This window comes from Cygnus atratus, chromosome 2 (assembly GCF_013377495.2).
Source record: "Cygnus atratus isolate AKBS03 ecotype Queensland, Australia chromosome 2, CAtr_DNAZoo_HiC_assembly, whole genome shotgun sequence".
In the NCBI taxonomy this organism is placed as follows: Eukaryota; Metazoa; Chordata; class Aves; order Anseriformes; family Anatidae; genus Cygnus; species Cygnus atratus.
In genome coordinates, this window is record NC_066363.1 from 1219424 (window position 1) to 1247092 (window position 27669).

At 64.9% G+C, this 27669-nt stretch overlaps 1 protein-coding gene across 1 annotated transcript; it reads right to left on the minus strand.

The window, feature by feature from the left end:
- Positions 1-128: 128 nt before the first annotated feature.
- Positions 129-27233, minus strand: NBEAL2 (neurobeachin like 2). Its single transcript, XM_035554309.2, has 55 exons — positions 27183-27233; positions 21893-21981; positions 20959-21102; positions 19933-20014; positions 19492-19604; positions 19294-19376; positions 18214-18299; positions 17309-17579; positions 17114-17220; positions 16626-16709; positions 16412-16510; positions 14817-15388; positions 14607-14739; positions 14408-14527; positions 14000-14327; positions 13829-13911; positions 13561-13653; positions 12874-13045; positions 12245-12378; positions 12003-12162; positions 11830-11932; positions 11147-11300; positions 10825-10983; positions 10584-10743; positions 10350-10435; positions 9399-10097; positions 9132-9310; positions 8885-9044; positions 7753-7890; positions 7348-7653; positions 6985-7134; positions 6193-6350; positions 5977-6110; positions 5911-5933; positions 5761-5852; positions 5528-5685; positions 5071-5238; positions 4870-5003; positions 4630-4725; positions 4421-4545; positions 4196-4336; positions 3980-4110; positions 3794-3903; positions 3573-3690; positions 3401-3498; positions 3188-3304; positions 3024-3113; positions 2814-2923; positions 2510-2682; positions 2195-2289; positions 1971-2087; positions 1713-1874; positions 1482-1630; positions 1261-1396; positions 129-378 (listed from the first exon to the last, which is right to left on the minus strand). The coding sequence occupies exons 1-55, from the start codon at positions 27231-27233 to the stop codon at positions 274-276; spliced, it is 8238 nt and encodes a 2745-aa protein (XP_035410202.1). The 3' UTR covers positions 129-273.
- Between the last annotated feature and the right edge of the window lie 436 nt (positions 27234-27669).

The following is a 27669-nucleotide window of genomic DNA, read 5'->3' on the forward strand; positions in this document are numbered from 1 at the left end:
AGCGAGGGGTCCCCCCCAGGCGTCTCCTCGCCCCCGTCATCCCACTGCTGTCCTCCAGCCTGGGGGGGCTGGATAAGGCCACGGCAAGGGGCCGAGCACGCAGCCCCGGCTGCGGGGAGCTCGGGGCTCGCCCCTCCTGTCCTCGCCCCCCGGCTCGCGAGGGGCTCGGGGCGCTGCCGTGGGGGGGAGCGGGGTCCCCCCCTTGTCGCCGTGCCCACCAGGAGGGGCCGGGAGCTGCAGGAAGGCCGGCGGGGCCAGGTGCGGGGCGGCAACCTAGGACCTGCCCTCGTTGGGGTTGTACTCCGTCTCGCCGGCCGAGACCTGCGAGATGCGGCGGGTGGAGCGCCACAGCCGGCGGTGGAACTGGCCCGGACGCACCTAGGGGAGAGGGGGGTCAGTGCCTGCCCCACGCCCCATCCACTTCCATGTCCCCATCCCCATCCACTTCCATGTCCCCATCCCCATTCCCATCCCCTTCTCCATCCCCTAACAAGTCCCCGTCCCCTTCCAAGTCCCCATCGCCATCCCTTTCTATGTCCCCATTCCCATTCTCCATCCTTTTCCATGTCCCCATCCCTATCCCCATCCTCATCCCCATCCCCTTTCCCCATCCTCATGCACACCTGCCTGCTCACACCCTTTCTCAGTCTCCATCCCCAGTCCCTTCCCCATCCTGTTCCAAATCCCCCTTATCCTTTCTCCATCTGCATCCTCTTCCAGATCCACAACCCCATCTCCGTTTCCAATCCCTTCCTCATCCCTACCCACAACCCCTTCCTGAATCCCCATTCCCATCCAAACCCCGTCCCCTTCCTTAGGTGAATCCCCATCCCATCCTGTCCTGCTCCATGCCATTCATCCTGTCTGTCCCACCCTATACCATCCCAATCCAACTCAACCCACCTATTCTGTCAAATCCCATCGCAATCCAGCCCAACCCAACTCAACCCACCCATCCCATCCCAATCCAAGCCATCCCAATCCAACCCACCCCAACCCAACCCAAATCAACCCTCCCATCCCATCCCATCCCACCGCAACTCAACCCACCCATCCCATCCCAATCCAAGCCATCCCAACTCAACCCAACCCAATTATCCCATCCCATCCCAACTCAACCCAACCCAACTCAACCCAACCCTCCCATCCCGATCCATCCCGTCCCATCCCATCCCATCCCAGACACAGGGACACAGCGACGTGACCTCCCCCCCCTGCACTGCCGCCCCCAGCCCCATGGCCAGGCGAGGCCGCGCTCACCTCGGCGGGCTGCCCGGCCCCCACCACGATCAGCTTGCCGTCCTCCAGCCCCACCAGGATGTGGCTCTTCTCCTTGGTCACCGACACGCTGTGCACGGGCACCCGCATGGGCACGGGGGCCATCGCCGCCTGGAGGCTGCAAGGGGGAGAAGATGGGGGGATCGCACCCCGCGGGCGTCCCAAGGGGGTGCCGGTGGCACCAGCGGGGTGCCAGCCCTCACCTCTGGAGGTCACGGATCTCCAGCCCGCACTGCATGGTCCCCAGCACCACAAACTCCTCCGTCATGCACATGGCCGTCACCTCCTGGTCCAGAGGGACGGAGGCGAGGTGCTTCCCGTTCACCGAGTAGAGGTGCAGCGCAAATTTGTCCTGCGGGAGAGAACAGGGGGGGGGGGGGGATGACGGATCAGAGGGACCTGGGGACAGAGGGACGCAGCCCGGCCCACCTCACCTTGAGGGAGGCGCGCTCGCCCACGGCCGTCTGGGTGACGATCTGCCCCTCCGGCCCCACGGCCAGGTGGGTGACGGCAGCGGGCAGCGAGCTCTCCGCGGGTGGCCGCAGGGACTTCATGAAGAGGCCCCGGCGGATGGTGTGGATGATGATGGTGCCGTCCTGCGGAGGAAGAGGATGAGGGTGGTGCTGGCCGGCGCTGCTCGGTGGCTGTGCCACCCGCCCTGGGATGAGCCTCGCCACCCGTCCACTGCTCACCTTGGAGCCCGAGACAGCCATGTCCAGCTCGGTGCTGATGGCCACGCACGTCACCTCGTCGTCGTGGCCGTACAGGACCTGGACGGGCTTGGGGGCCAAGCCGCTGGAAAACCCACCCTGGTGGAGGGGACACAGGGACCTCAGGGACCTCACTGTGCTGCCACGGGGCCCCCCGGCAGTGAGCGCCTTCACCCTGAGAGCTGGCACACGGCGCAGCCCCGTACCTGCTGCAGGACCTGCCACACCATGCAGGTGGTGTCCCGGGAGCCAGAAATGAGGTAGATGCCACACAGGTCGAGCGCCAGGCAGGTGACAACATCTGTGACACCCAGAGAGACGCGGTGAGCTGCTGGCCCCGTCCCCATGTGTCTTGGCAGCCCGGCCCCAGCAGGTGGCACCAAGAGGGACGCTTTGGGGCGCGGAGCTGCTGCTAGCCCCATCCTGGCCCTGGTGGAGCCTGGATGAGCCCTGAGGGCTGCAGAGATGTCCCCTGCGCCATCCCGGGTCCCCTTGGCACCCCGTGGAGGGGGACACCGTACCTATGTGCCGGGTGATGTGCCCAACGACCTTCCCTTTGCCCAGCGAGGTGACACGCAGGCTGTTGTCCCAGTGTCCCCCGCTGAAGAGCAGCTTCCCGTCGGGGGACACGGCCAGCGTGCGGGAGCACAGGTCCGCGCCGGGGGCGAAGGGGCCCTGCAGGAAGCGCTGGGTCCTGGCGGGGAGGGACACAACACGGGATGGTGGCAGGGACATGGTCCTGACACCGGAGGGACCGGAGAGCTCGTGTGGCCCCGAGGGACCCGGGGATGGGACCGTCCCCGCCGCGCACACACGCGGACTCACTTCGCGTTGGAGACGGTGGGGTCTTTGGTGAAGCTGAAGTAGTTGGAGATGTTCTTGTCGTAGGGCAGCCAGTTGTGGGTCCCCAGCAGGCCGTTGGCACTCACGGTGACCTGGGCAGAGGGGGGTGACGGTGGTGACGCACCCGGGGGACCCCCGACACCGGCACCCTCCCGGCGAGGAGCACCCGTGCCTCAGTTTCCCCGCGCTCACCAGGACGTCGGGGGATCCCTGAGTGATGAAGGAGTGCGCCTGGTTCTTGGGGACCACGGCTTGCACCAGGGCCACGCCGTCGCTGATGCCCTGCGGGGAAGGCGCAGCCGGTGGGTGCCCTGCTCGCCGCTGGCACCCCCGGCACCCCGTGTCCCTGTCCCCACCTCCACGAAGAAGGACTTGAGCTGGTCCAGGTTCTCGAAGACGTTGGGCGGGCGGGTGTCCAGGCGGGCCAGCCTGCGGGCTGCGTTCTCAGCTGACAGCCGGGCGGGATGGGGCTCCTAGAGGGGGGGGGGGTGTGAGACCCATGAGAAGGGGGGCAGCACCCCCCGAAACGAAGCGGGGGGTGGCTTGGATTTCTGGGGGGACTGAGCCACCTTGAGCAGCTGGCAGGGCGTCTGCCCGAAGTTGCTGATGATGCCCTCCAAAGCCTTCCTCTGCGTCTCGTCCGCGATGGCGTCCAGGTCCACGGCGCCTGGGGATGGGGACAGGGGGGCATCAGTGAGGCCACCCGGTGGGTGCCCCCCACCCCGTGTCCCCGCGGCTCACCCTCGTAGGTGCAGTAGTAGAAGACGTTGAGGGCCTCCACGGCGGCCGGGCCTCGCTGCTTGTACCCGAAAATGAGGTCGATCCACTCGTGGAGGTGGGCTGAGACGTACTCCGACTCCTGCAGGGGCACGGGGCATCAGGGGGGGTCGGGGACGCCCGCTGCCCCCCCCCAGGACGACCCTGCCCCAGTGGGAGAGGAGATGGGGGCTCCACCATCTCACCAGGGCTTTGCGGTGCTGGTAGATGAAGTCCTCGCGGGAGCGCGCCCACCGCGGCAGCACCACGTCGCTCACCTTCTCGTTGGACATCTGCAGGCAGCCCAGGTCGAAGCCTGCGGGCAGCGGGGAAGGCGGTGGGTCAGGGACCCGGCCATCCTGTCCCCATCCCCGTCCCCGTCCCCCCGTTACCGTTCTGGTTCTCCAGGAACTCAGGGAAGTAGAAGAACTCGGGGATGAGCTCCTTGACGTCCACGGGGTTTTCCATGCGGGCCTGCCACGCCGCCGGCACCGAGTGGAACTGCCGGTCCGAGCAGTCGAACCTGGTGGCACGGGGTGACCGTGGGACCCCGGCGGTGGTGGCTTTGTCCCCTACCCCGTGTCCCCCCCCCGCCCCCGGGTGCTCACCGTCCGCTCTGCAGCTGGATGTGCAGCGTGGTGAAGGGCTCGGTGCGGATCAGGTAGTGCATGACGCCCGCCGCGTTGGAGTAGTGCGTCCCGTAGTGAAACTTGTCCACAGTGCCCGTGGGGTCCTCGAAGCTCTCATACCTGGCATGGGGAGAAGCAGCAGGGTCAGGGCAGGTGCCCCAGTCCCCCCCCCAGCCCCGGCCCCCGTTTTTTTGGGGCACTCACTTTTCCTTCACGTCCCGCGCGTGCCTCTCGTTGGCCACCCCGATGGGCTTGGAGAGATCCCGAAACACGGCCGGGTCGGTGAGGTCGAGGGTCTCCGAGACGTAGTCCCGCAGGATCCAGGGGAACTGGGTGGGGTTGGGGTTGGGTGAGGCTGGGGGGGGCCTGGAGCCACCGGGCAGCCCGGGGTTGGGGGGACACAGGGTGCTCACCACGGGGTACTGAGAGAGGTCGTTGTAGGTGCGCCCCGCGATCGTGTTCAGCTGCATGAGGTACTCGAAGTTGGAGATCTCCCGCAGAACCCATTTCTGGAGCAAAAAGAGGGGACGGCTGAGATGGGTTTGGGGGCAGAAGGTGGAGCAAACCCCACAGCTGGCCCCGCAGGGGGCACGTGGACACCCTTCTTTGCACAGGCGCCCTCGGGGGGGCACGGGGAGGGGGAACACGAGTACCTGGGTGAGCCCCGAGGCTTTCAGCAGCTCCTGGGGCGAGCGGCTGCCGAAGTAGATCTGGCTGGGGGGCCGCAGGCCCAGGATGCAGGAGTAGACCTTGTTCCTCACCTGCGGGGATGGAGGCGAGAGCCCTGCTGATGCTCGAGGTCCCCACGTGGACCCGACACAGTCCTGTGACTCCAGGGGGGGCCCGGCTGGAGCCTGGGGGTCTCGGGGTAGAAAAGGGTGCCGCCACCTTCTTCTTGAAGTTGAGGAAGTAGTTGGCCTGGTCGATGAAGAAGAGCTCGAGCGCGGAGCGGCGCAGGTTGTAGCGGCGCAGGTGGACCTCGCGCAGGTGGGACAAGGGGCGCTTGAAGTCGTAGCCGATCCCTGCCGGGGGAGCACAGAGCCCCGCGGGCTTCAGCGAGCACCCAGCAGGGGGGTGAGGCAGGGGACGAGGGGCAGGGATTGGGGACAGCACCGGGGAGAGCACCCCAAAAGGTCGGCGTCCCTGGGGTTGGGCTTTGAGCGGGGGGCAGGGGATGGACGGGGGCATCTTCACCCCTCTGTGCCGCAAGGACCCCCCCGAGGAGCTCCAGCCTGTGTGGGGGACCAGCGGTTGGGCAGAGATTGTGGCCCCGTCCCCCTGCCCCATGCTCTCCCAGGCACGTGCCCTTACCTCCCTCCGTCTCCTCCTTCTCGCTGCTGCCGTCGTAGAAGTAGACGTGCTGGGTCGTCACCTCCAGGCGGCCGGGGACGACCGCCACCGTCGTGATGAGCTCGCAGTCCTCCGAGACCACCAGCTTCTCCCGCTGGTTCTGCTCCTTGGGCTCGGCCCTGGGGGACAGGGGAAGGGTGAGGATACCCCCGGGTGAGGGACCTGGGGTGACGGGTGGGGACGGGGACACTCACTGGGTGTCCAGGACGGGGAGGTCCTCCTCGGCCAGCTGGTCGTCCTCCAGCTCGCTCACCTTGGCCTCCTTGGCCATGGCGAGCGGGAGGGACTCGGCGGGGTTGTGGAGGTTGTCGGCTCCTGGAACAAGGGGGGAGGTCAGTGGGCACCCCCCGTGGAAGGGGGACGAGTCCTGCCAAGCCCCCCTGGGGATAGGGGGACCCCTGGGTGCCCACCAGCCTCACCCAGGTTGTCCCGCAGGGCGCTGGCCTCCAAGTGCTGGTCAAAATTCAGGTTGGGCACCAGCTTCAGACGCATCCTCGAGTAGGTCTCGGCACTTGAGAGCTTCCAGCGAACCTCGGGCGGGTTCCTGGGGGGCAGGTGGGGGTGAGGCACCCCGGACCCCCACCCGTACCCCCCCCTGGAGCTGAGGTGGGGGTGTGGGTGCTCACCGGTCAGCCCAGGCGGAGCGGGGCGAGGTGAGGAGGCGGCACAGGGAGCGCCACTGCTTCAGCACGGTGCTCTGGTGGTTGTTGGCTTGCTTCAGCACGTTGGCGTGCCGGGCGTTTTCGGCCTTGGCGCGTTTCGCCGCCGGCTCCAGCACCAGATCCTGCCGAGGGAGCGGGAAGGGGAGGTGATGGTGGGGTTGGGGCTTGGGGACGTTCCTGGGGTGAGGAACACGCCCATGGGGTGACGTCTGCAGCGCGAGGAGAACATCCCCAGGGTGATGTCCCTGGGATGAGGAGCAATGCCCCGGCGCAAGAAGCCTGTCCCTAGGATCACCCCAGGGTGAAGAGCACATCCCGGGGATCATGTCGCCAGGGTGATGGGCATGTTCCCTGGGTGAGGAGCGTGTCCCTAGGATGACATCCTTGGGGTGAGGAGTGTGTTCCTAGGATGACATCCCCAAGGTGAGGAGCATGTCTCTAGGATGACATCCCCAAGGTGAGGAACACATCGCTGGGACGATGTCTCTGGGGTGAAGAGGATGTCTCCAGGATAACATCACTGGGATGAGGAGCACATCCCTAGGGTGAAGAGCATGTCCTTTGGGTGACACCCCTGGGGTGAGGAGCATGGCCCTGGGATGAGGAGCACATCCCCGGGCTGACATCCCTGGCGTGAGGAGCGCATCCCTGGGGTGACACTGGGACAAGTGGCATGGCCCTGGGACAAGTGGCATGGCCCTGGGACAAGGAGCACGTCCCCAGGGAGATGTCCCCGGGGCGAGGAGGAGGCAGTACCTGGAACATCTTCCTGCTGTCCGCCTTGTCCCGCTCCCGCCGCAGGGAGCTGCTCATCATGGCGTCGTAGCAGGCGTTCCAGAAGTTGGACATGTGGTCGTGGCTCTTGGCGAACGTGTCCATCTCGAACTGCGCCATGGTGGGCTGCACCTGCGGGGGAAGAGAGGAGACGTCTGCAGGGTGCTCAGCAGGGCACCAGCACCCTCTAACACTCACCCAGGCTGCCAGCACCCCTTCCCTGGAGGTCATCCCGGCACGGGACCGGGATGTCCCAGCCTGGTGGCACTCCAACACTGGAGCCACATCTAAGCCTGGGAAGGGGCCCCCCCAAGGGTCCCAAACAGGGTGCCCCGTGGCACCCACGTGCTTCTCGATGAAGCTCCTCCACTCGGGGGTGGTGCAGAAGAGCTGGAAGTCCTCGTAGAAGGTGGGGCTGCCGTTGGTGGGGGGCAGCGAGGGCAGGAAGAGCTGCAGCTGCAGGGTCTCGTAGCACTGGTCCATGAGCGTGCGCACGATGGGCACCAGCCACGAGAAGGTCTCCGATTTGGCGTCCAGCGAGCGCCACAGCGGGGTCTCCAGCTTGCCCAGCAGATAGCAAGCCTCGTCCTTTTTGGGGGCCGAGGCGGTCTGCAGCAGGCTGTGCAGCTTCACGTAGGCCAGCGAGTGCAGCTTGGGGAGGGAGGGACACACGGGGCATTAGATGAAGCCTCCTGCCCGGCCCCAAAACGCTGGGGTCTTCCCGCGGAGCCCCAGGAGGGGGTGACCCACCTGGGGGTCCTGCAGCATGATGTAGCCCACCAGGACGCGCAGCCCCGTCTGGGCCATCTCCTTGAGGTCGGAGGTGCCGTTGGCCAGGTGGTACCAGACGCCCAGCTTGTCCAGGAGGCCGCTCACCCCCTCGTAGATCTGGGGGGGGGGGGGGCACAGTGAGCCCCCCGCCGCTCCAGCCCCCGACCCAGAGCCGGGTCCCCATCTCCCAGCCACCGCTCGACACCAGTTTGGGTTATGGGGAGGGGAAGGAATTAGGGGCTGGGGTTAGGGCAGGGGAAAGGTTTTAGGGTTGGGGTTAAGGTATGGAATTAGGGTATAGAGTGGGGGCTTAGGGTGGGGGCTTAGGGTTATGGTTAGGATTAGGGTTAGGGTTGAGTCTCATAACAAGGATGTAGGGTTAAGGTTTAGGATTGGGATTTAGGAGGTCTGGTTAGGTTTATAGGTTTTAAGTTAGGGTTTAGGGTATAGAGCTAGGTTTAGGGCTTGGGTTTATGGCAAGGGCATAGGGTTAGGGTTGAGGCTCAGGGTTAGATTTATATAATTCAGGGATAAAGATCTTAATGTACAGGATTAGGGTATAGGGTTTGGGTTTATGATAAGGATGTAGGGTTAAGGGTTAGGGATTAGGGATAGGCTATAGGATTGGGGCTCACAGCAGGAGTGTAGAGTTAAGGTTTAGGGTTAGGTTTACAGTTTAGGTTTATAGGTTATGAGCCAGGGTGAGGTTTTAGGATTTGGGTTTGGGTTAGTTCCTAGAGTTAGGTTTATGGGCTACAGGTTAAAGGCTAACATCAAGGTTAGGTGTTAGCATTAGGGTTGAGGATTAGGGTTAGGTTTACAGCAAGGGTGTACTGTTAGGGTTGGGGTTAAGGCTTACGGTTAGAGTTGGGGTTTATGGCAAGAGTGTAGGGCTGGAACGAAGTTTTAGGGTTAGGTTTAGAGGTTAGGGTTAAATTCACAGGTTATGGGTTAGGTTTTAGGATTTGGGCTTGGGTTAGTTTCTAGGGTTAGGCTTACGGGCTATGGGTGTAGGGGCAGGGTTTAGGGGCAAGACTAACCCCAGGTTTGGGGGTCAGCACAAGGGTTTAGAGTTCTCTGTGGGGCCAGGACCCTGCCTGTGGCCGCTCACCTTCTCGCTCCACAGGGCCTGGTTGTTGTGCCCCTCGGAGAACAAGAAGTCCTGGAGCAGCCGCAGCAGCTTGAGAGCATTTTGGGTGAGGCCGGGCAGGGCGGCCGGCCCCGACTCCTTCAGGTCCGTCAGCGCCGACTCCAGCATCATCTCCAGCAGGCTGCGGGACAGCAGGGAGCTCTGTGGGGCCGCCACCACCCCGGGACACCCTGTGGCCCCTGTTGACCCTCCGTACGTCCCCACAAACCTGCGCTTGATCTCGTCGGGGGGCCGCACCAGCTCGCAGGCCGTGCCCAGCTTGGTGAGGACGGAGAAGACCTGCCCGCGCTCCCTCCATGCCGCGTCGTCCCAGCCCTCCACCCCGCGCCACGTCACCGAGAAGACGATGTTGGTCAGGAGGTTGCACAGCTCCTCCTCGGGCGTTTGCTGCCAGCAGAGGGGGGGGGGAGAAAAGAATTAGGGGACCCTGCCGGTAACCCTAAAAAGGAGGTGGGTGCCACGGCTCGGGGCTCACCTGGGGGTTGCTGGTGTTGGAGACGTTGTCGCTGGGTAGGGCGTCCTGGTAGCTGCTCTCATCCAGGACGTTGGAGAGGCTGGAGCTCTTGCGGGTGCGCATCCCCGGGAAGGGTTTGAAGCTCTCCAGGGGCGAGGGGGTGCTGGGGCCGCTGGCAGGCGTCTGCGCGCCGCTCTCGGCCGTGGCGATGGAGCTGGTGCTGGCCAGGTCGAGCCCCAGGTCGAAGGGCGAGGTGGAGAAGGGCGAGAGCGGGTGGTAGACGCCGTCAAAGGGGACGTCGCCGGGGTTGGAGGAAGAGCGGCTGGCGCGGTCGGAGGAGTCGAAGGACTTGAAGTTGTAGGAGTGGAAGGACTTGGTGCGGCCGCTCGGCGAGATGGAGTGGTCGGAGAAGCCCTCGGAGAGCTCCTGGTCCGAAGCCTCGTAGCCCAGGGGCAGGAAGACGTCCAGCTCCTGCAGCTCGGTGGGTGGTGGGCTCGCGCTGCCCACCGCCTCCTTCCCCACCTCGTTGCTGCCATCCCTGCCGAGGGGCTCTGAGAGGCGCAGGAGCTCCAGGCAGCCCCCGCTGCTCGAGTGGCTCAGGCTGTGCTGGCGAGACTCGTAGGACTCCTTGACGTAGAGCTTGGTGAGTGTGTCCTGCCAGCCCGCCAGCCTCGCCAGCTGCTTCACCATGTCCTGCTGCGCGTAGATCAAGTGGAAGAGCTGCGGGATGAGAGGTGGAGACACCCAGCGGGGTCACCTCAGCTCCAGGCAGCCACTCGGCGGGCTTGGACCCCCCCCAAAGGGCAGGAGCAGGACGGGCATGGCCCCGCAAAGGGCATGAGCACCCCAGGTCCCATCATGCAGTCCCGTGCATGGGGTGTTATCGCTGTCCCCATGTCCCCGTGTTCCCATGGGGGAGCTCAGCTCCGGGGTGATCGTGTGGTGGCACCCCCTGCACCTTGCTCTGCTCACCTTGCGGCAGATATCGAGCCGGATGGTCAGCTCAGCCCGGTGGGACAGGTAAACCACGGCCACCAGGTCCTTGTAGTTGGGAGGGTCTGCAGGCAAGGATGGTTTTGGTCCCCCAAAGCCACCAAAAGTCCCCAGATCTACCTCCAGCCAGCCCGACTGAGCTGAGCCAGGTGGGAAGCCACCGTGATGGCCCTGTGGTGTGCCACCAGGATGGGACAGAAGGGGACACGGTACCTGCCCCGAGGACCTGCTCCGAGAGGCAGCGGAAGAGCAGCATGGAGCCGGGGATGTCGCTGAGGCAGGCGATGAGCCCCTGGTACCCGATGTCCTTCAGCTTCAGGCGGTTCTTGCTGCGCTCGGGGACCTTCTCATACTTCAGCATCTTGTAGAGGACCTGGCGAGGCACAGAGGGGTGGCGGTGGCCCCGCGGAGAAGCCCCCAGCCTCAGGGGACGACACTGGGGACCCCTTCTCACCTTGAAGACCCTTTCCCGCACTTCATCCGAGAACTTCTTCTGCACCAGCAGCGAGAAGAGGACCTCCACGTGGCCTGGCTCGAAGAGGAAGGCGAAGAGCTGCTCCTGGGCGGGCGAGCCCTTCAGCAGGCTGTGGATCACCTCCAGCGCCCCGCAGACCTGTGGGCAAAGGGTGCACGCTGTCCTCCACGCACCCCACCGGGGTCTCAGCAGCTTCTCCCCACCTGCTTGCTGACCCACTGCCGAGAGCGGGGCCAGCCCCACGTGTCTGGGGACCCTTTTCGGGGTGGCATGGTGGGACCCGGGTGGCCAGGCGCCGTACCTGCTGCTCGTCCTGCGCCGCGGCCACGTAGTTCAGCAAGCTCTGCATCTCCTCCCCGGAGAAGCTCCTGCAGAAGAAGTCCTTCACCAGGCTGAAGAGGGACGTCTGCACCGTCTTGATGTCGTCCGTCGTCGTGGACTTCTCCTTGGAGGCACTGGGGAAGAGATGCACGTGGATGTTCCCACTGGGGATGTGCACAGCTGCCCTCTTGCCCCCCGTTACCCATCGCCAGCACAATCCCAAATCCCACCATGGAGCCTGAGGAGCTCCAAGACAGTGTGAACATCCCTGCGGGCACACCAGGAAACACCCACCCCATGGGTTTGGGTCTCTGCAGGGTGTGAGCAGCCCGCTGCAGAAATGCAAGGGGTCAGGCAAGAAGAGAGCATCAGTTTGTTGCAGGAACCACGATGCTCCCAGTTACTGCTGGGGTGGATTTTAGGGCTAATTGGTTGCAGATCTGGGTATGTTAAAGACCATGCAACGCTTGGGGATGGGGCACGGGGAGCAGAAGGTCCTGTGCCCACCATAATGCTCCATCAGATTTCCCCACGACGTGCTCGCAGGGGGGGATACTACCCCAAATAAAGGGTGTCCACCCCAAACTGCAGCTTCCAGGGCTCAAGCCCACCACGACGCCGGCGTCTGGGGGCCGGGCATCCCGGCTACAAGCAGCAGCTCACCCGTAGTAGGTCCGGATGGAGTCGAGGACGTACTGCACCCCGTACTTCTTGCGGATGCGCTGCTTGTGGTCCTTGACGACGTTGGCCAGGTACTGGATGTGACCTGCGTGGAGAGGACGTGAGCGGCCACCATCGGGCACCGGGGAGCCCCGCGGGTGCCCTCCTGCTCCCACCTAGGCGGACGGCGAAGTCGCTGTTGCTCCAGATGCGGAAATCGAAGAGCAGGTGCTGGTAGAGGAGGTGCAGCAGGAGCCCGCTGCCCTCGGAGGCCACCTGCTCCATCAGGATCTGCGAGGCCATCAGCGTGCTCATGTCCAGCAGCGGGCCGGAGACCTGCACGGGGTGACAAGGTGGGGGGTTTGTGGTTTGGGCAGCAATTTCGGGATGGAGCCCTGTGGCTGTGGCAGCCCCCTACCTTCTGCAGAAGCGCCCCGATGATGGCTGGCCCGTGGCACTGCACCAGGCTCTCCTGGTTCACCGGGTGGTGCTGGATGAAGTTCTTCACCAGCAACAGGAAGGCGGCCACGCTGTTCCTCTCCAGCCTGCTCTCTGCAAGGCATGGGTAGAGCTGGGAGCCACCAGCCAGCTCCCACCAGGGTCCTTCCCACTTCTGCCACGATGGGCCCTCTGGTGACCCCACCACAAACTGTTCTCCAATCCGTTCACCTATTTCTCCCAAACTTAACCCAGCAGAAACCTCAGTTGTTCTGAGCTCCCGGAAAATCAGCAGCTGGGTATCAGGAGGAATTTCATGTCACTAAGGCTTCTGCATGAACTTAAGTCTACTGCAGGACACCATGCACTACATGCAAAAGCAAAACTGGAGCTAGGCAGGCTTGAACCACCCTCATCTTCCCAGAACCGCTCATTTATGACTAATCAGGTCATAACAACCTCAAAAGACGTCAACAACAGCGATGGTTTTTCCATTGCCCCATAAATCTTGGTGCCCCAGGCAAGGCTTTGCCCGTGGTAGACACCAGCCCACGTGGCAGCTGGGTTACCTACGGGACGGCTCCTGCTTCAGCCCCCTGGGGACCTCACCTGAGGACCTGCCCAGCGGGATCAGCATGCCCTGGGCGTTCCTGGAGGACGTCAGCTCTGGCCCCACCAGGTCGTTGGTCTCCTGCTCGTCCTCGGCCTCCTCCTTCTTGGTCACCACTTGCTCGAGCAGGGGCAGCAGGACGCCCATCCCGCCCACGCAGTTGACCACGTCCTGCCGGGGGGAGGCAAGAGGCTTTGCTGGGTGCCCCTGGGGGCTGCGCGGTGACGGCGGTGTAGAGGAGGAGGTTGCACATCCACCCAGGGCCAGGGACCGCCGGGGCCCATTCTGCCAGCTCACCCAAGCTGGAGAACACTAAATCCTGTGGCTAGCAAAGGCTGAGGTGTGCCCTGACCCATCCTACAGCACACACCCCAAAAGGTGCCCCAAAAGCACTTGTTCCCCTGCAGTGACCACCCATGGTGCCCAGCCTGGACACTGAGGACCTCCAGGGCTGACCCTGGTGGCCCAGGAGCCATCACTCAAGGCCTTGGTGGACCCATAGGTCAGGCAGGTCCTTCATGGACCCCCATACCACATATTCCCCTGATTCCCCCGTAGGGTCCAGGGGAACCACCACGGCCATCCAGCACCCCCTGGGGGTCCTGCCCTACATCCATGGCGAGGCCTGGCAGCCTCCAAGCCACGGGGTGGATGGATCAGGCCGGGCCACCCTGTGCCCAGCGTACCTTGACGTCCCAGTTGACCACCTTGTGCCCCGTCAGTCTCCCGTCCAGGCCGTGACTGGGAGAGAGGTCCAGGCAAATGTTGTTCCTGCAGGCCTGGAAGAGAGCACAGCACCCCGTGAGGACTCAGGGACACTTAGGGACATGTTCCCACCATCACCCCAAAAACGTCACTAGGGGAAGACGAGGTGGGTTGGACCTCAAGGACCATGAGGGGAAGGTCCCAGTGAGGACAAACACAATGGGAGCGACTCCACGGGGCTGCCCTCACCTGCGGGGTGTAGTAGAGCAGGAGCTTGCTGCTGAGCTCCACCAGGTCGCCTTCCAGCGTAAATGGAGATGCCACGTTTGGACCTGGGGGAGGAAAGAGGGGTGAGCCGCGAAGGGTTGGAGATGTGGCTGCCCCCCGCCCCCCTGTGGATGTCCCCCTGTCCCGACATACCCGAGCAGAAGAGCGCCTTGACCTGGGTTTGCTGCAGCGCCTCGCAGAAGATGGCCACTGAGCCCAGGTGGCCCTCGAGGGACGTGGGGGTGCCCCACTCGGTGTCCTGGCTGCCGGCCGCCGTGGTGGCCACCACCCCCTCGGTGGGGGGCTGCAGGGGGGTCCAGGCGTGGGGGCCCAGGGCGGCGGGGAAGGACTGCGAGCGGCAGAGCGCGGGGTGCGGGGGGAAGGTCAGCTCCGGCCCGTGGGACGGCGGTGGGTGGCTGCTGCCGATGGCCGTGGTGGTGGTGCGGTGCCCCGCGGAGCCGATGCAGCAGGAGGTGAAGGACTGCAGGGGAGAGGGAGTGGCGTTTGGTCCCCAAGCTGCCACCCAGAGGGGCGACACGGTGCCGGGGAGGGGTCCCTGACCTCATGCAGGGACGGGAAGCGGAGCTGTGCCGTCTTCCGAAGGTGCCCGTCCGCGTAGATGCTGACCACGTTCTGGCCGAAGGGCCGGCGGCCGGCGACGTGGACGATGTCGACGCAGTGCTGCGGGGATGAGCAGGGGGCGTCAGGCCATCCCTGTCCCCACCACGGGGACGGGGATGGGGATGGGGACGTCGCTCACCCAGGCCGAGTCGTTGAAGGCCACCTCCGGCAGCGCCACCGTCATGTAGTCCTTCTTGGTGCAGACGGCCACCACCAGCATGCCGTCGGTGGTGAAGAAGGCCTCGAAGCCCGTCCCGCTGGCCGTGAAGAAGCTGTGGAGGGGGGACAGCACGGTGGGGACGGCTGCGTCTCACCCTCCTCACCCTCCTCCCATCTCCACCAGCCTCACCTGTAGAGCTGCCTCCTCTTTGGCCTCGCCGGCAGCCTGGGCTCCTCCTCGCTGAGGCAGAGCCAGGCGTGGAAGGCAAAGGCGCCGCCGGGCCACTTTTGGACAGCGGGCACCATGATCCCGGCCATACCGGGGGTCAGGTCGAAGTACTGCAAGGCCCGCGGGGGGCCCTCGGCCCGCGCCATCCCCGAGAGCGCCCGCAGCACGGGCGCAGTGTAGGGGTGCGGCCCCCGGCCCCGCTCGCGCCGCAGCAGCCGCAGCAGCTGCCGCAGCTCGCCGGGCCGAATGGAGAGGCCGCCCAGCGCCTGCAGCAGCTCCAGCAGGTTTTCGGAGCAGGCGGGCGGCAGCGCCGGCTCGGCGGCCAGGGCGGCCAGCAGCCTGCCCACCATGCCCGCCTTGACGCAGGTGAGGCGGCTGGGCAGCGAGGCCTCGCACAGGCACCGCAGCCGCTCGGCCAGGAAGAGCTGCAGCTCGCGGCAGGCCAGCGCCGGCAGCCAGGCCAGCAGCAGGAGCAGAGGCTGCTCGTTGCGGATGGGGTGCGCTGGGAAGGAGCTGTGGTCGCCCTCCACTGCCTGCCGAAATACAGGAGATGGTTGGTGCGGCACCGGGCATGGGGAGAGGGATGGATCCCCACCCTGGCCAGCCTGGGCATGCAGTGGTGACCCCTGTGCACTGAGCATCTTGGAGACTCCCGTGGACCAAGGGCCTTGAGAGACCCTTGTGAACCAAGCCCCTTGGGAGACCCTCGTGAATGAAGGGTCTTGGGGGACCCTAGTGAGCCAAGGGCCCTGGGAGATCCTCATGAATGAAGGGTATTGGGAGACCCTCATGATCCAAGGGCCTCGGGAGACTCTTGTGAATGAAGGCTCTTGGGAGACCCTTGTAAACCAAGAGCCTTGGTGGACCCTTATGAATGAAGGGTCTTGGGAGACCCTCGTGATCCAAGGGCCTTGGGAGACCCTCATGAACCAAGCCCCTTGGGAGACCCTTGTGAATGAAGGGTCTTGGGGGACCCTCATGAACCAAGACCCTTGGGAGACCCTCATGAATGAAGGGTCTTGGGGGACCCTCATGAACCAAGCCCCTTGGGAGACCCTAGTGAATGAAGGGTCTTGGGGGACCCTCATGTCCAAGACCCTTGGGAGACCCTTGTGAACTAAGAGCCTTGGGAGACCCTCATGAATGAAGGGCCTTGGGGGACCTTTGTGATCCAAGCCCCTTGGGAGACCCTCGTGCACCAAGTGTTTTGGGGGTCCCTCCCCCCACATAAACTCTTGGAGACCTGCATAAACCAAGCCTCTGAGAGACCCTCATGCACCAAAACCCTTGGGAGACCCCCATGCACCGAGCGTTTTGGGGAACCCTCCCAAGACCCCTCCCAAAAGGCTCAAATTTCCTCAAAGCTGAGCACCACTCAAAGCTCAAGGCAGTGAGGCCACCTCGGGATGGGGACCATGGGGACCATGGGGGGTGAGAGAAGGGGCTGCAGCGGGCAGAGATCAACCTGGTTGTTCCACTGTGGGATGCCAGCACCGAAGAAGAAGAGGGTTTACGGGAGCTGGGAGGACTATGGGATGAGCCAAGGGAGCACTCACCATGTTGAGGAGCTCCTGGAGCAGGCGCTGGGTGGGCTGGCCCTGGCTCCTCAGCACCTCGTAGAAGTGGGCATAGCCGATGCGTTCCTTAAACACCTCCTGCAAGCACCCGGGCACGTTGGGCTCTGCAGCGGCCCCAGGACGAGCTGCTCTGTCCCAGAGCACCTCGCAGCGTGAAAAACCCCAACCCCAGCTGCACTGGGGTTGTGCCCACCTTGGCCGAGGGCGAGTTGCTCATGATGGCCGTGAGCACCCTGATAGCGTGGACCGCGATGGCATCGGAGCCGACGTCAAAGACCTGCAGGACAGGGGGTGGGTTGGCTGCGGGCATCGCCCCCGACCCCACTGGGCAGCTGTGCTGTGGGGCAGCCCGACAGAATACCTGCTGGAGCCCACTGCCTGTTGGCAGCTGCACGGGGAGCTTGTCCTGGGCTTCACCCGCCTCCTGCGTGCTGTTGAGGTAGAGCTGGGGCGAGGAAGGCAGAGGCCGGGCGGGGATGTGGGGGGAGAGGAAATAGGGTCATGCACCATCCCTGCCCCAGCTTGGGGTGAGGGCGAGGTGGGGATGGTGCTGGGGCGGCTGCTGCAGCGCGGCCGCTCCATCCCGGCATCGCCTGGGGCGTTTCGAGCCGGGGAGGATGAGGATGGAGGTGAGGATGCTGCATCCCAAAGCTCAAACAAAGCCCAAAGCAGTGCAGCTACCTTGCTGTTCTGCAGGAGGCGGATGATGTGCTCGAAGCAGTTGTTGCTGAGGAAGACGGCTTGCAGGACCGGCCGGTCGTCGCAGCTCAGCATGGCCGGGATGGCATCTGCGGCGGGTTTGCGGGAAAAACATCTCAGCGCCCTCCACGACCCCAAACCTGCTCCCCCCCCCACCCGAACCCCAACCCCCTTTACCCAGCATCTGCACCCGCAGGGCGATGAGGCCGCCGGCCGCCGGCGCCGCCGCGGGCGGGTTGGCGTTGAGCACCTTGAAGTAGCCGTCCAGCAGCGCGCGCAGGGGCACGGGGCCGGGGCTGCTGGCGTGCAGCGCGTGCACCGCCGCCACCACGCTGCGCAGCGTCAGACCCAGCAGCCCCGGGCACGGCGCCGGCCCCGCGCCCGCCCGCCGCAGCACCCCCAGCAGCACCTCCAGCGCCGCCGGCGTGATGGCTCGCAGCGCGTTGGGCTGCCAGGAGCAAATGGAAATGTTTATTTTATTTATTTCCGCCCCCCCCCCCCCCCCTCACCCACCAATGTAAAACCCCACGTTTAAGCCAGCCCCGGTGATGTTTGCAGTGCTACAGGTCTTACACGACGCTTTCCTGCCCGCCGCCCCGCTCTTGGTGCATGCAAATTAATTGAAAAAAGCACTTTTTGGGGCTGTTAATCAAGTCCTGCTTTGTTGAGCACTGGGTTTATTACAGCCCATGTGCGCTCGGCATTGAGTCATCCACCCAAGGTCCTCTCGGCTGCCCCGGAGCTGAACGGGAGGGAAGCTGCCGGCCAGGACTGCTCTTTAACTTCACTCTCATTTTGTTTTTTTTTTTAAGGTGAATTGAGCGAATTGAGGGTGTCCCCCAGGCTGCAATTTCTAAACGTGATCCGGAAAGGCTTTTGGAAGTCAAGCTGTTTAATTCCAGTTTAATTCCAGCCAAGCATCTTGCTTGGAACAAGCAAGGCTTGGGGTTAGGTCTCGGCACGGCTTCCCTCTCGCCAGCCCGTGCTGACACACGCAGCCCCATCGGGGGGGAGTGAAGGTTTGGCAGAGCCGTGGGGACCCCCCCGTGTCCCCGCTGTCCCCGTCCCCACCCCAGCAGTACCTTGGACCCGGAGAGGATGGCCCCGAAGAGGTGGATGAGCCGGAGCTGGAGCTCGTCGGGGAGCTGCCCGCCGGGCTGGAAGCTCTCTGCAAGGACAAGGGGCGATGGAGGCGCTTGGGGCAGGTGGCAAAAAAAAAAGGCAAAAATTCCCTTTTCCACCTATCCCACCCCAAAACCCGCCCCGGACTCCGTGGCACTGGACCCTATTGGGGGGAAAGGGGCACAAACACTTCGGATTTTGGCAGCTTTGGCTGCAGGGGGGGAGTTTTTTGTTCTAAAACCCCGGGGTTTTGAGCTAAAATCAAGCCTGGCGGGGATTCACAGCCGGCACTGGTAACAGCTTGCCGGGAGTTTTAGGTGCTTTCTGCAACCCCTTTGCCCAGGGGCAACCCCCGTTCACGGCTCATTTATGGGGTTTTTTAGGGTTTCCCGGCCAGGCTGTATTTTTGTCAGCCCCATGCACCACAGCGGCCAAAAATCATGTTAAAAGGACGCCGATCGCCCGGCTTCGGTGCCCTGAAGTCATCAGTCTCGCCTGAAAAATCCCATTTGCTTTGTTTCTTGTGGCACAGGCTGCTTCCGAAATAAGGTGAAAGCGCTGAACGCTGAGCGTGGAAAAAGAGGGTTTTGCCCCCAAAAAGGAGGGGGGCGCATCCTGCGAGAACTGCCAGGAAGCCTGGCTGCTTCACGCCGGCGGTGGACTGGTGGAGCACACCTGTGTTTGCAGGGTTTCCCCTTCCAGTCTATTTTAGGTGATTTAAATAAAAATAAATTAAATTTTAGCATCGAAAGCTCAGGTTTTGGGTCTGTGGGGGGCTCCAGAAGCGATGCTGCCCCCCCCCCCCCCCCCGGAAAGCCACCTTGAGTTAATCCCTGCTCCGTGAAATCCCTTTAACGCCGGCGGACTCCCGGGAGGGGGGGGGGGGGTGTAAAAAAAAATAAAGGGCCCCAAAAAAACCAGCTTCAGCTGGTGCCGACTGCAGCATGGATAAAAAGAATTGGCCCGGGGGGGGGGGGGGGGCAGGGATCGCTGCCCGAACCAGGACCCCCCCCCAACACGGGGTGGGGGCGCAGATTTACCTTGGAAGAAGGCGTCGAACTCGGGGGGCAAAGCGGCGGGGGCGAACTTGTATTTGCTCTTCTCCTGCGAGCTGACGACTTCCCTGGAAGGAGAGGAGTGAGGTGGGGGCGGTGAGAGGGGTGCGAGGAGTGTTTTTTTTTTGGGGGGGGGGGGGGGGGGCGGCGGGGGCCGGGTGACCGTGCCCCCCCGGGGCTCACCCGCTCAGCTGCCGCCGCCAGGTCTGGTAGGGGTCGAAGAGGCACTCGCAGAGGTGCAGGGCGTAGAGCATCACGCTCTCCAGCTGCGCCCCCTCCTCCTGGCCGCTTCTCAGCTGGGGGGGGGGGGGGGGGAGGTGGGGGTGCAGAGCATGGTTAATCCCAAATAATGCCCCCCCCCCCCCCCCCTCCCAGTTTGCCTTCTCCCGGCTCCATCCCACCGGGAGCCATGCGCGCGCCACGAAGGCGCAAAGCGGTACCCGAGCGCTTGCCCCCATCCCTCTCCTTCCTTCCCCCCCCCCCCCCCCCCCCGCTAAAATCTGGGGTCCCGTAGGTGCTCAGCGCCCCCCCCCCCCCCCCAAACCCTAAAACCCCCGGGAGTCGGGGGGGGGGGGGGGGTGGTTCAGGACCGCGGTGCCGTCGGGTTCTCCCCGCAGCGCCCACCTTGCTCGCGCAGCCCCGCAGCAGCGCCAGCACCTCGGGGATGAAGCCGGGCGTTTTGTCCGCTTGGACGTTCTCCAGATTCCTGCGAGGTGTGAAACGCCGTGGGGGGGGGGGGGGGACAACACACCCCCGGGGGGGGGGGATATAACACACCCGGGGGGGGGGGGATATAACGGGTGGGATAAGGCGCCACGTCCTCGGCTGACCCCGTGTCCTCCCGCACCACCCAGCCCCATTGTTCGGGACCTGGCCCCCCTCCAGCCCTAAATATACCCGTGGCGAGGTGGGGGGGGGACAAGGCGGGGGGGGGGGGGCCAGGTCCCCTGGCCGGGTGGCCCCCCAGGGGTTGGGTGGGGGCGAGCAGAGGCCGCTATCAGCATGAGGGGAAGGGGCAGGAAGGGGCCAGGCGGCTGGGGGGGGGGGCCCACAGGAGGAACAGGGCTGGAGCATGCGGGGGGGGGGGGGCACCGTGCACCTGGGGGGCCACCATAAAACTTTTTTGGGGGGGTACATGATGCATTTTGGGGGGGCACGGTGGTGCATTTTGGGGGGACACGATGCACCTGGGGGGGGGTGATGAGATTTTTGGGGTGCGGGATGAGGTTTTGGGGGGGGAGATGGCGTGATGCACTTTGGGGGGGGACAATGAAATTCTTTCGGGGGGGGCACAATTGAATTCTTCGGGGGGGGGCAACGCGATGCACTTGGGTGGGGACAGGACACACTTGAAGGCGGCAGAGGGGGATGCACTTTTGGGGGGCAATACACACTTTGGGAGGCGGGAGAAATGCCCCGGGGGGGGGCAGAATAAACATTTTTTTTTTTGGGGGGGGGGGGACACACAAATACGTGTCTGGGGGAGGAACGTGCACCCAGGGAGCCACCACGGAGGTTTGGGACCCCTCCTCTCCCCCTCCTGCCCCAACCCCGGGGGTCTCCGTCTGGGCTGGGGGTGGGGGGGGGGGGGGTCTGTACATTTGGGGGGGGGGTCCGTCCATCCGGGGGGGGGGCCACCCCGCCACCCACCTGCAGATGATGATGAAGAACTTGAGCAGCAGCAGGGCCTGCCCGAGGCGGGGGCCCTGTCCCACGCACTGCGCCAGCCGCTGGCTCAGCACCTGCAGCACCTCCCGCGGCAGCACCGGGATCTCCGACGCCGAATCCTCCGGCCTGGGGGGGGTGAAAAATGGGAGGGGGGGGGGGGGGCCAGGATGGGACCTCACCCCCAAAAAAACAACCCCCCCAGCACCCCCCCCCCCCCCCCCCACGGGGCCGGATGGCTGCAAACCGCCGAGCGAGGCAGCGGATGAGCCGCCTCCGGCGCTGCAGCGAAAACCCCAAAACCGAGACCCGGCTGCGAACCCGGGGCTGGGGGGGGGGGAATTATTTTTTTTTTTTGGGGGGGTGGGGGGTGTATTTTTTGGGGGAGGAGGGTTATCCTTTCTTGTTTTTGTTTTGTTTTTTTTTTTTGGGGGGGGGGGGAGCGAGGGGGTATTTGGGGGGGTATTTTTGGGGGCGTGGGTTATTTTTTTTTTGGGGGGTGGGTTATTTTTTTGAGGTGGGTTATTTTTTGGGGGAGGGGTTATTTTTTTGCGGGGGTGTATTTTTTGGGGTGGTTACTTTGAGGGGGGGGTGGGTTATTTTCTTGGGGTTGGGTTATTTTTTTTTTTGCGGGGGGTTACTTTTGGGGGGGGTGGGCTACTTTTTTAGGAGGTGGGTTATTTTTTGGGGGGATGGGTTATTTTTTTGTGGGAGTGGTTATTTTTTTGGGAAGGGGGTATTCTTTTGGGGGGGCGGGTGTATTTTTTTGAGGGGGGTATCTTTTTTGCGGTGGTGTATTTTTTTGGGGGGGGAGGTTATTTTGTTTTCGAGTGGTTTTTTTGTTTTTTTGTTTTTTTTTTTTTGGAGTGGGTTATTTTTTTTTTTTTGGGGGGGGGGGGTGAGGCGGCGATGCCCTCACCTGCGGGGCTCCAGCGAGGGCACGGCGATGACCTTCTCGAAGTTCATGACGAAGGCCTCCAGCCACTGCTGCAGGTACGCCAGGTCCTTCTGCAAGGGCGGGGGCCGCCGTCAAGTCACGGGTTTGTTTTTTTTCTTAATTTTATGTCATTATTTTTTGCAGGGGGGACCCCTGAAGTCCCAGGCTGGGTGCTGGCCAATCAGCTCCCGCGGAGATCCCCCCCCCCCTCCCCCCCGCCAGAGCCACCGGCCAATCAGAGCGGTCCCCCGGGAGCTGTTGGCCCAGTGGGGATCCAGTGCCTTGCGGACTGGCCAATCAGCACGCAGAGCAGTGATGCCCCCCAGGAACGGCTGGCCAATCAGCACGGCAGGTAGCCAAACACCCCTGGGAGCCACCGGCCAATGAGCAACCAGAGCTGCACAACCTGTAGAGGTGCCAGCCAATCAGCACAAAGAACAGCACAACCTGTGGAGGTGCTGACCAATCAGCACTCAGAGCAGAACAACCTGTAGAGGTGCTGACCAATCAGCACAAAGAACAGCACAACCTGTGGAGGTGCTGACCAATCAGCACTCAGAGCAGCACAACCTGTAGAAGAACTGACCAATCAGCACACAGAGCAGAACAACCTGTAGAGGCACTGGCCAATTGGCACAAAGAACAGCACAACCTGTAAAGGAACTGACCAATCAGCACTCAGAACAGAACAACCTGTAGAGGTGCTGACCAATCAACACTAAGAGCAGAACAACCTGTACAGGTGCTGACCAATCAGCACAAGGAACAGCACAACCTGTAGAGGAACTGACCAATCAGCACTCAGAGCAGCACAACCTGCAGAGGTACCGACCAATCACCACGCGGAGCACCTGTCCCCGCAGGCACCTACCAGCCAATCAGCACCAGGAGCAGCCCCTCTAAGACAACACCTGCCCAATCACCGCTCAGAATGACCCAACCCCGCCACCTGCCAGCCAATCAGCACGCAGAGCACCTGGTCCTCCAGGCGGGCGCCAGCCAAGCAGCAGGCGGAGCGCGGGCCCCACCCCTGTGGGGTTGTGCAAGGGGTGAGTCACCCAGCCCCCACCCTATGGAGCACCCTTGGGTGCCTGGGCACCCTATGGGGCACCCTGGGGTGCCCCCGGCCCCCTGCACCCCATGGAGCACCCCTGGGTGCCCCATGCCCCTGTGCACCCCACGGAGCACCCTTGGGTGCCTGGGTACCCTATGGAGCACCCTGGGGTGCCCACATCCCCGTGCACCCTATGGAGCACCCTTGGGTGCCTGGGGACCCTATGGGGCACCCCGGGGTGCCCACGTGCCCCTGCACCCCACGGAGCACCCTTGGATGTCTGGGCACCCCATGGGACACCCCAGGGTGCCCACGTCCCCCTGCACCCCATGGAGGACCCTTGGGTGCTGTGCACCCCATGGAGCACCCCATAGAGCACCCCTGGGGTCTCCATGACCCTGTGCACCCCACGCAGCACCCTGGGGTGACCCACGACCCCGTGCAGCACCCTTGGGTGACCCATGCCCCCTGCGCACCACATGGAGCACCCTGGGGTGTCCGTGTGTCCCTGTGGACCCCATGGAGCACCCTGGGGTGCCCCTATGTCCCTAGTGCAGCACCCCAGGGTGCAGCACCCCAAGGTGCCCCATGTCCCTGTGCACCCCATGGAGCACCCCGGGGTGTTGGTGGACCCCATGGAGCACCCTTAGGTGTCCATGCCCCCGAGCACCCCGCGCAGCACCCTGGGGTGCCTACGACCCCCACGGAGCACCCCAGGGTGCCCCATTTTCCGTGCACCACCTCGAGGTGTCCACCACTGAGCACCCTTGGGTGCCCGTGCCCCCCGCGCAGCACCCAGCGCAGCCACCTCCCCTCCACCCCCACAGCCCCCGACTGCCCCCCCCGCCCCACTCCCCCCCGGCACCCCTTTTTGCTCCCAGGGGACCCCCGGGTGACACCCGCGGGACACCACCCGCCGCCTCCGGCACCCTTGGGACCCCCACCCCCCCCACCCCCCAGCACCCCGATACCTCCGGGGGGGCCCCGGCGGGGCGCCCGCGCGCCTCCATGGCCCCCGGTGCCGCCGCGGGAAGGGGCGGTGGCGAGGCCGGGGAGCGGAAACGCGCGTGGGGACACCGGTGACAGGGGGGGGGGGGCGGGGGGGGGGACGGGACGCGCGCCTCCGCGCTCCTATTTTTTTTTTTTTTTTTTCTGTTTTATTTTTTTTTTAATTTTTCCTGCCCCCCCCCCCCCCCCCCCCCCCCCCTTTATTATTATTTTTTTTTTTTTTCGCGGAGGTCTTGTGTAAAACGGAGTCAGGAAATGCCAAGTCACTCGCGGCCCCAACGACATTTCCTTCCCCCCCACCCCCCCGGGGGGCCGCTGTCACCGCTGTCACCGCCGTCACCGCCGCGCGCGCACCGGGGGGCCGCGGCGCCGTCCGTGCCCCGCCGCGTGCCGCCAACACCGTGGGGACGTCGGCGCCGGCCTCGGTGTCCCCGCCCCGGTGGCACCCCGCTGCCGTCACCCGTGCCACCGCACCGCGCGCCCCCGGTCCCCGAGCCGGTGTCCCCGTGCGCCCCGTGGGGTTGGTGGCTTCGGGGCCCGGTGGCACGGTGCCACCTGGGAATGTCACCCCCGTCACCGGCCCCTCGGCTTCTCGTCTGCGCCCTTGTCCCCGAAAGCCACCCCCCCGGGCTCGCTCGGGGTCCCCCGCCGGCCTCGATCCATCCCGTGGGGGGGCGTCGGGCGTCGCGGTGGCACCGTCCGTGTCCCGTGTCACCGTGTCCCTGCTGGTGTCACACACGTCCCCGTGCGAGCGCGCGCGCAGCCCACCGGCGTGGCAGGTGTCCCCGTGCGAGCGTGCGCACCTGATGGGGTGGCACGTGGCCCCATAGGAGCGCGCACACCCCAACGCTGTGACCACTGTCCCCGTACAAGTGTGCACACCCCGCTGGCATGGCACGTGGCCCTATATGAGTGTGCACACCCCAATGGTGTGACCGACGTCCCTGCACAAGCACCCACACGCACAACATGACATGTCCCCACAGTGGCGTGCACACCCCGGTGGCATGGCCCCTGTCCCTATAAGCCCCCGTCCCTATAAGCCCCCGTCCCTATAAGCCCCTGTCCCTATGGGTGCACACCCCAGTGGCATGGCCCCTGTCCCTATAAGCCCCCGTCCCTATGGGTGCACACCCCGGTGGCACGGCCCCTGTCCCTATAAGCCCCCATCCCTATAAGCCCCCGTCCCTATAAGCCCCTGTCCCTATGGGTTCACACCCCGGTGGCATGGCCCCTGTCCCTATAAGCCCCCGTCCCTATGGGTGCACACCCCGGTGGCACGGCCCCTGTCCCTATAAGCCCCCGCCCCTATGGGTGCACACCCCGGTGGCATGGCCCCTGTCCCTATAAGCCCCCGTCCCTATAAGCCCCCGTCCCTATGGGTGCACACCCCGGTGGCACGGCTCCTGTCCCTATAAGCCCCCGTCCCTATAAGCCCGCACACCCCGGTGGCACGGCCCCTGTCCCTATAAGCCCCCGTCCCTATGGGTGCACACCCCGGTGGCACGGCCCCTGTCCCTATAAGCCCCCATCCCTATAAGCCCCCGTCCCTATAAGCCCCTGTCCCTATGGGTGCACACCCCGGTGGCACGGCTCCTGTCCCTATAAGCCCCCGTCCCTGTAAGCCCCCGTCCCTATAAGCCCGCACACCCCGGTGGCACGGCCCCTGTCCCTATAAGCCCCCGTCCCTATGGGTGCACACCCCGGTGGCACGGCCCCTGTCCCTATAAGCCCCCGTCCCTATAAGCCCCCGTCCCTATAAGCCCCCGTCCCTATAAGCCCCCGTCCCTATGGGTGCACACCCCGGTGGCATGGCCCCCGTCCCTATAAGCCCCCGTCCCTATAAGCCCGCACACCCCGGTGGCACCGCGGGTGTCCCCGTGCGAGCGCCCACCCCGACGGCGCACCACGCGGCCCCGCACGCCTCCCCCTGCCTGACCCCCCCCAGCGCATCCCAGTCCCCAAACTGGGAGCACCCCAGTGACCGGTGGTACCGGCACCGCCGCCTCCCCGGCTCCAGATCCCCTTTTTTTTCCCCAAAATATGGGGAAGACCCAAAGCCACGGGGGGGGGGCTCCGGAGCAGACAGGGCCCCCCCCCCCCCGGCCCCGTGGCCCTAACGAGGACCTGGCTCCCCGGCACCTAACGAGCTGCCGGCCGCGATCCTAATTACGCCGGCGCGATCCCAAAAGGCGTCACCGCTCGTCCCCAAGAGCCCCGCTGCCCAAAACGCCCCGTTTGGACCCAAAAATGGATGGGGGGGAGGGGGGACGGGGGGGGGGACACACGACGACAGCCGGAGCGCGCGGTGCTCCCCGGCGGTGGTGGCCAGGGTGGGGGGTGGGTCCCCACGTCCCCAGCACTGCGGGGACCCCCCCGTGGGGCCGGACAAAGCTTTGGGGCTGGGGGGGGCTGCTGGAGCAGGGTGAAACGGGGGGAGGGAAGGGGGGCACTGCAGTGGGATCCCCCCCCCCTTTGTGCAGGACCCCCCCCAAAGTATGGGACCCCCCCCCCCCCAAGGTGCAGGACCCCTCCCAAGGTGCGGGACCCCCCCCCAAGATATGGACCCCCCCCCCCCAAAGTGCGGGACTCCCCCGCCAAGGTATGGGACTCCCCCCTCAAGGTGTGGGACCCCCCCCTCAAGGTATGGGACCCCCCCTCAACGTGTGGGCCCCCCCCCCCTCCCCGGCGCAGAGCGAGGAGCCCAGGAGGTGGCTCCAATGTCACCGCGGCCGCACCTGCTGCTGGGGGGGGGGGGGGGGGAAGCAAACGGGGGGGGGGGCACAGCTTGGGATAACGGGGGGCTGGTGTCCGGGGGGGGGGCACTATGGGGGGTCCCCCCCCCCCTCCTCCGGTAGGTAGGGGAGGGTCGCAGAGCCCCCGAATTTGGGGGAAAGGAGAGCGGGGGGGGTGAGCACTGAAGCCCTAAATTTGAGGAGCGGGGGGGGGGCTCGGAGCCCTCAAATTAGGGGGGGGGGAAGAGGGGGGGGGTGTCAGGAAACCCCCAAATTTTGAGGGGGGAAAATAGGGGGGGGGGGGTCAGGGAAACCCCCAATTTTTATTTTTTTTTTTTGGGGGGGGGGGGGCGTGGGCATGGGGGGTTGCAAAGCAGGGAGGAAGGGGGATGGGGGAGGGAGGGGGATGGGGGGGGGGGGTCCCTATTTTTTTTTTTTTTTGGGGGGGGGGGGGAGGGAGTGGGTCCGGGCTCACCTTGGCGAAGTAAAGCATCCAGAGCTCGTACAGCCGCTCCCGGGAAGCCATGCCGAGCCGGGCCGAGCCGGGCCGAGCCGGGCTCAGCGCTCCCGGCCCTGCCGCCCCCCGGGGGGCCATAGCCCTGGGGGGGGGGTGGTGGTGGTGGTGGTGGTGGTGGTGGTGAGGGGGGGGGGGGGGGGGGCAGCACGGTTTGGGTGAGATCGAGGGAAAAAAGGGGTAAAGGGTTGGGGGGGGGGGCGGGAGGAAAAAGGGGAAAGGGGGTGCTGGGGTCGGGGACTGTGAGGGGGGGGGGGGGGTGGCACAGCGCTGCCCCGGCACGGCTCGGCACGGCTCGGCTCGGCTCGGCTGCCAGCTCCGCCCCGCTGCCGGGCCCTCCCCCAGGTGCGTGCTTTGGGGGGGGGGGGGGGCCACCTCCCCGTCCCGTCCCCCCCCCCCTCCCCCCCGTGGTGCAGGTGTCCCCCCCATCTCCCCTCGCCCTCCCAAA

Bases quoted from the DNA above. Each gene is read 5' to 3' on its own strand.
- NBEAL2 (XM_035554309.2), bottom strand. From the start codon at position 27,233: ATGGCTTCCCGGGAGCGGCTGTACGAGCTCTGGATGCTTTACTTCGCC. The intron at 3,305-3,400 runs GTGGCTCAGTCC...CCCCCCCTCTAG, and splicing joins CGCCCTGCCAGCTGCTCAAG to GAGCCCCATCCCGCCCGGCT. The intron at 1,631-1,712 runs GTGAGGTGGGCC...TCTCTCCCGCAG, and splicing joins GCGAGCGCGCCTCCCTCAAG to GACAAATTTGCGCTGCACCT.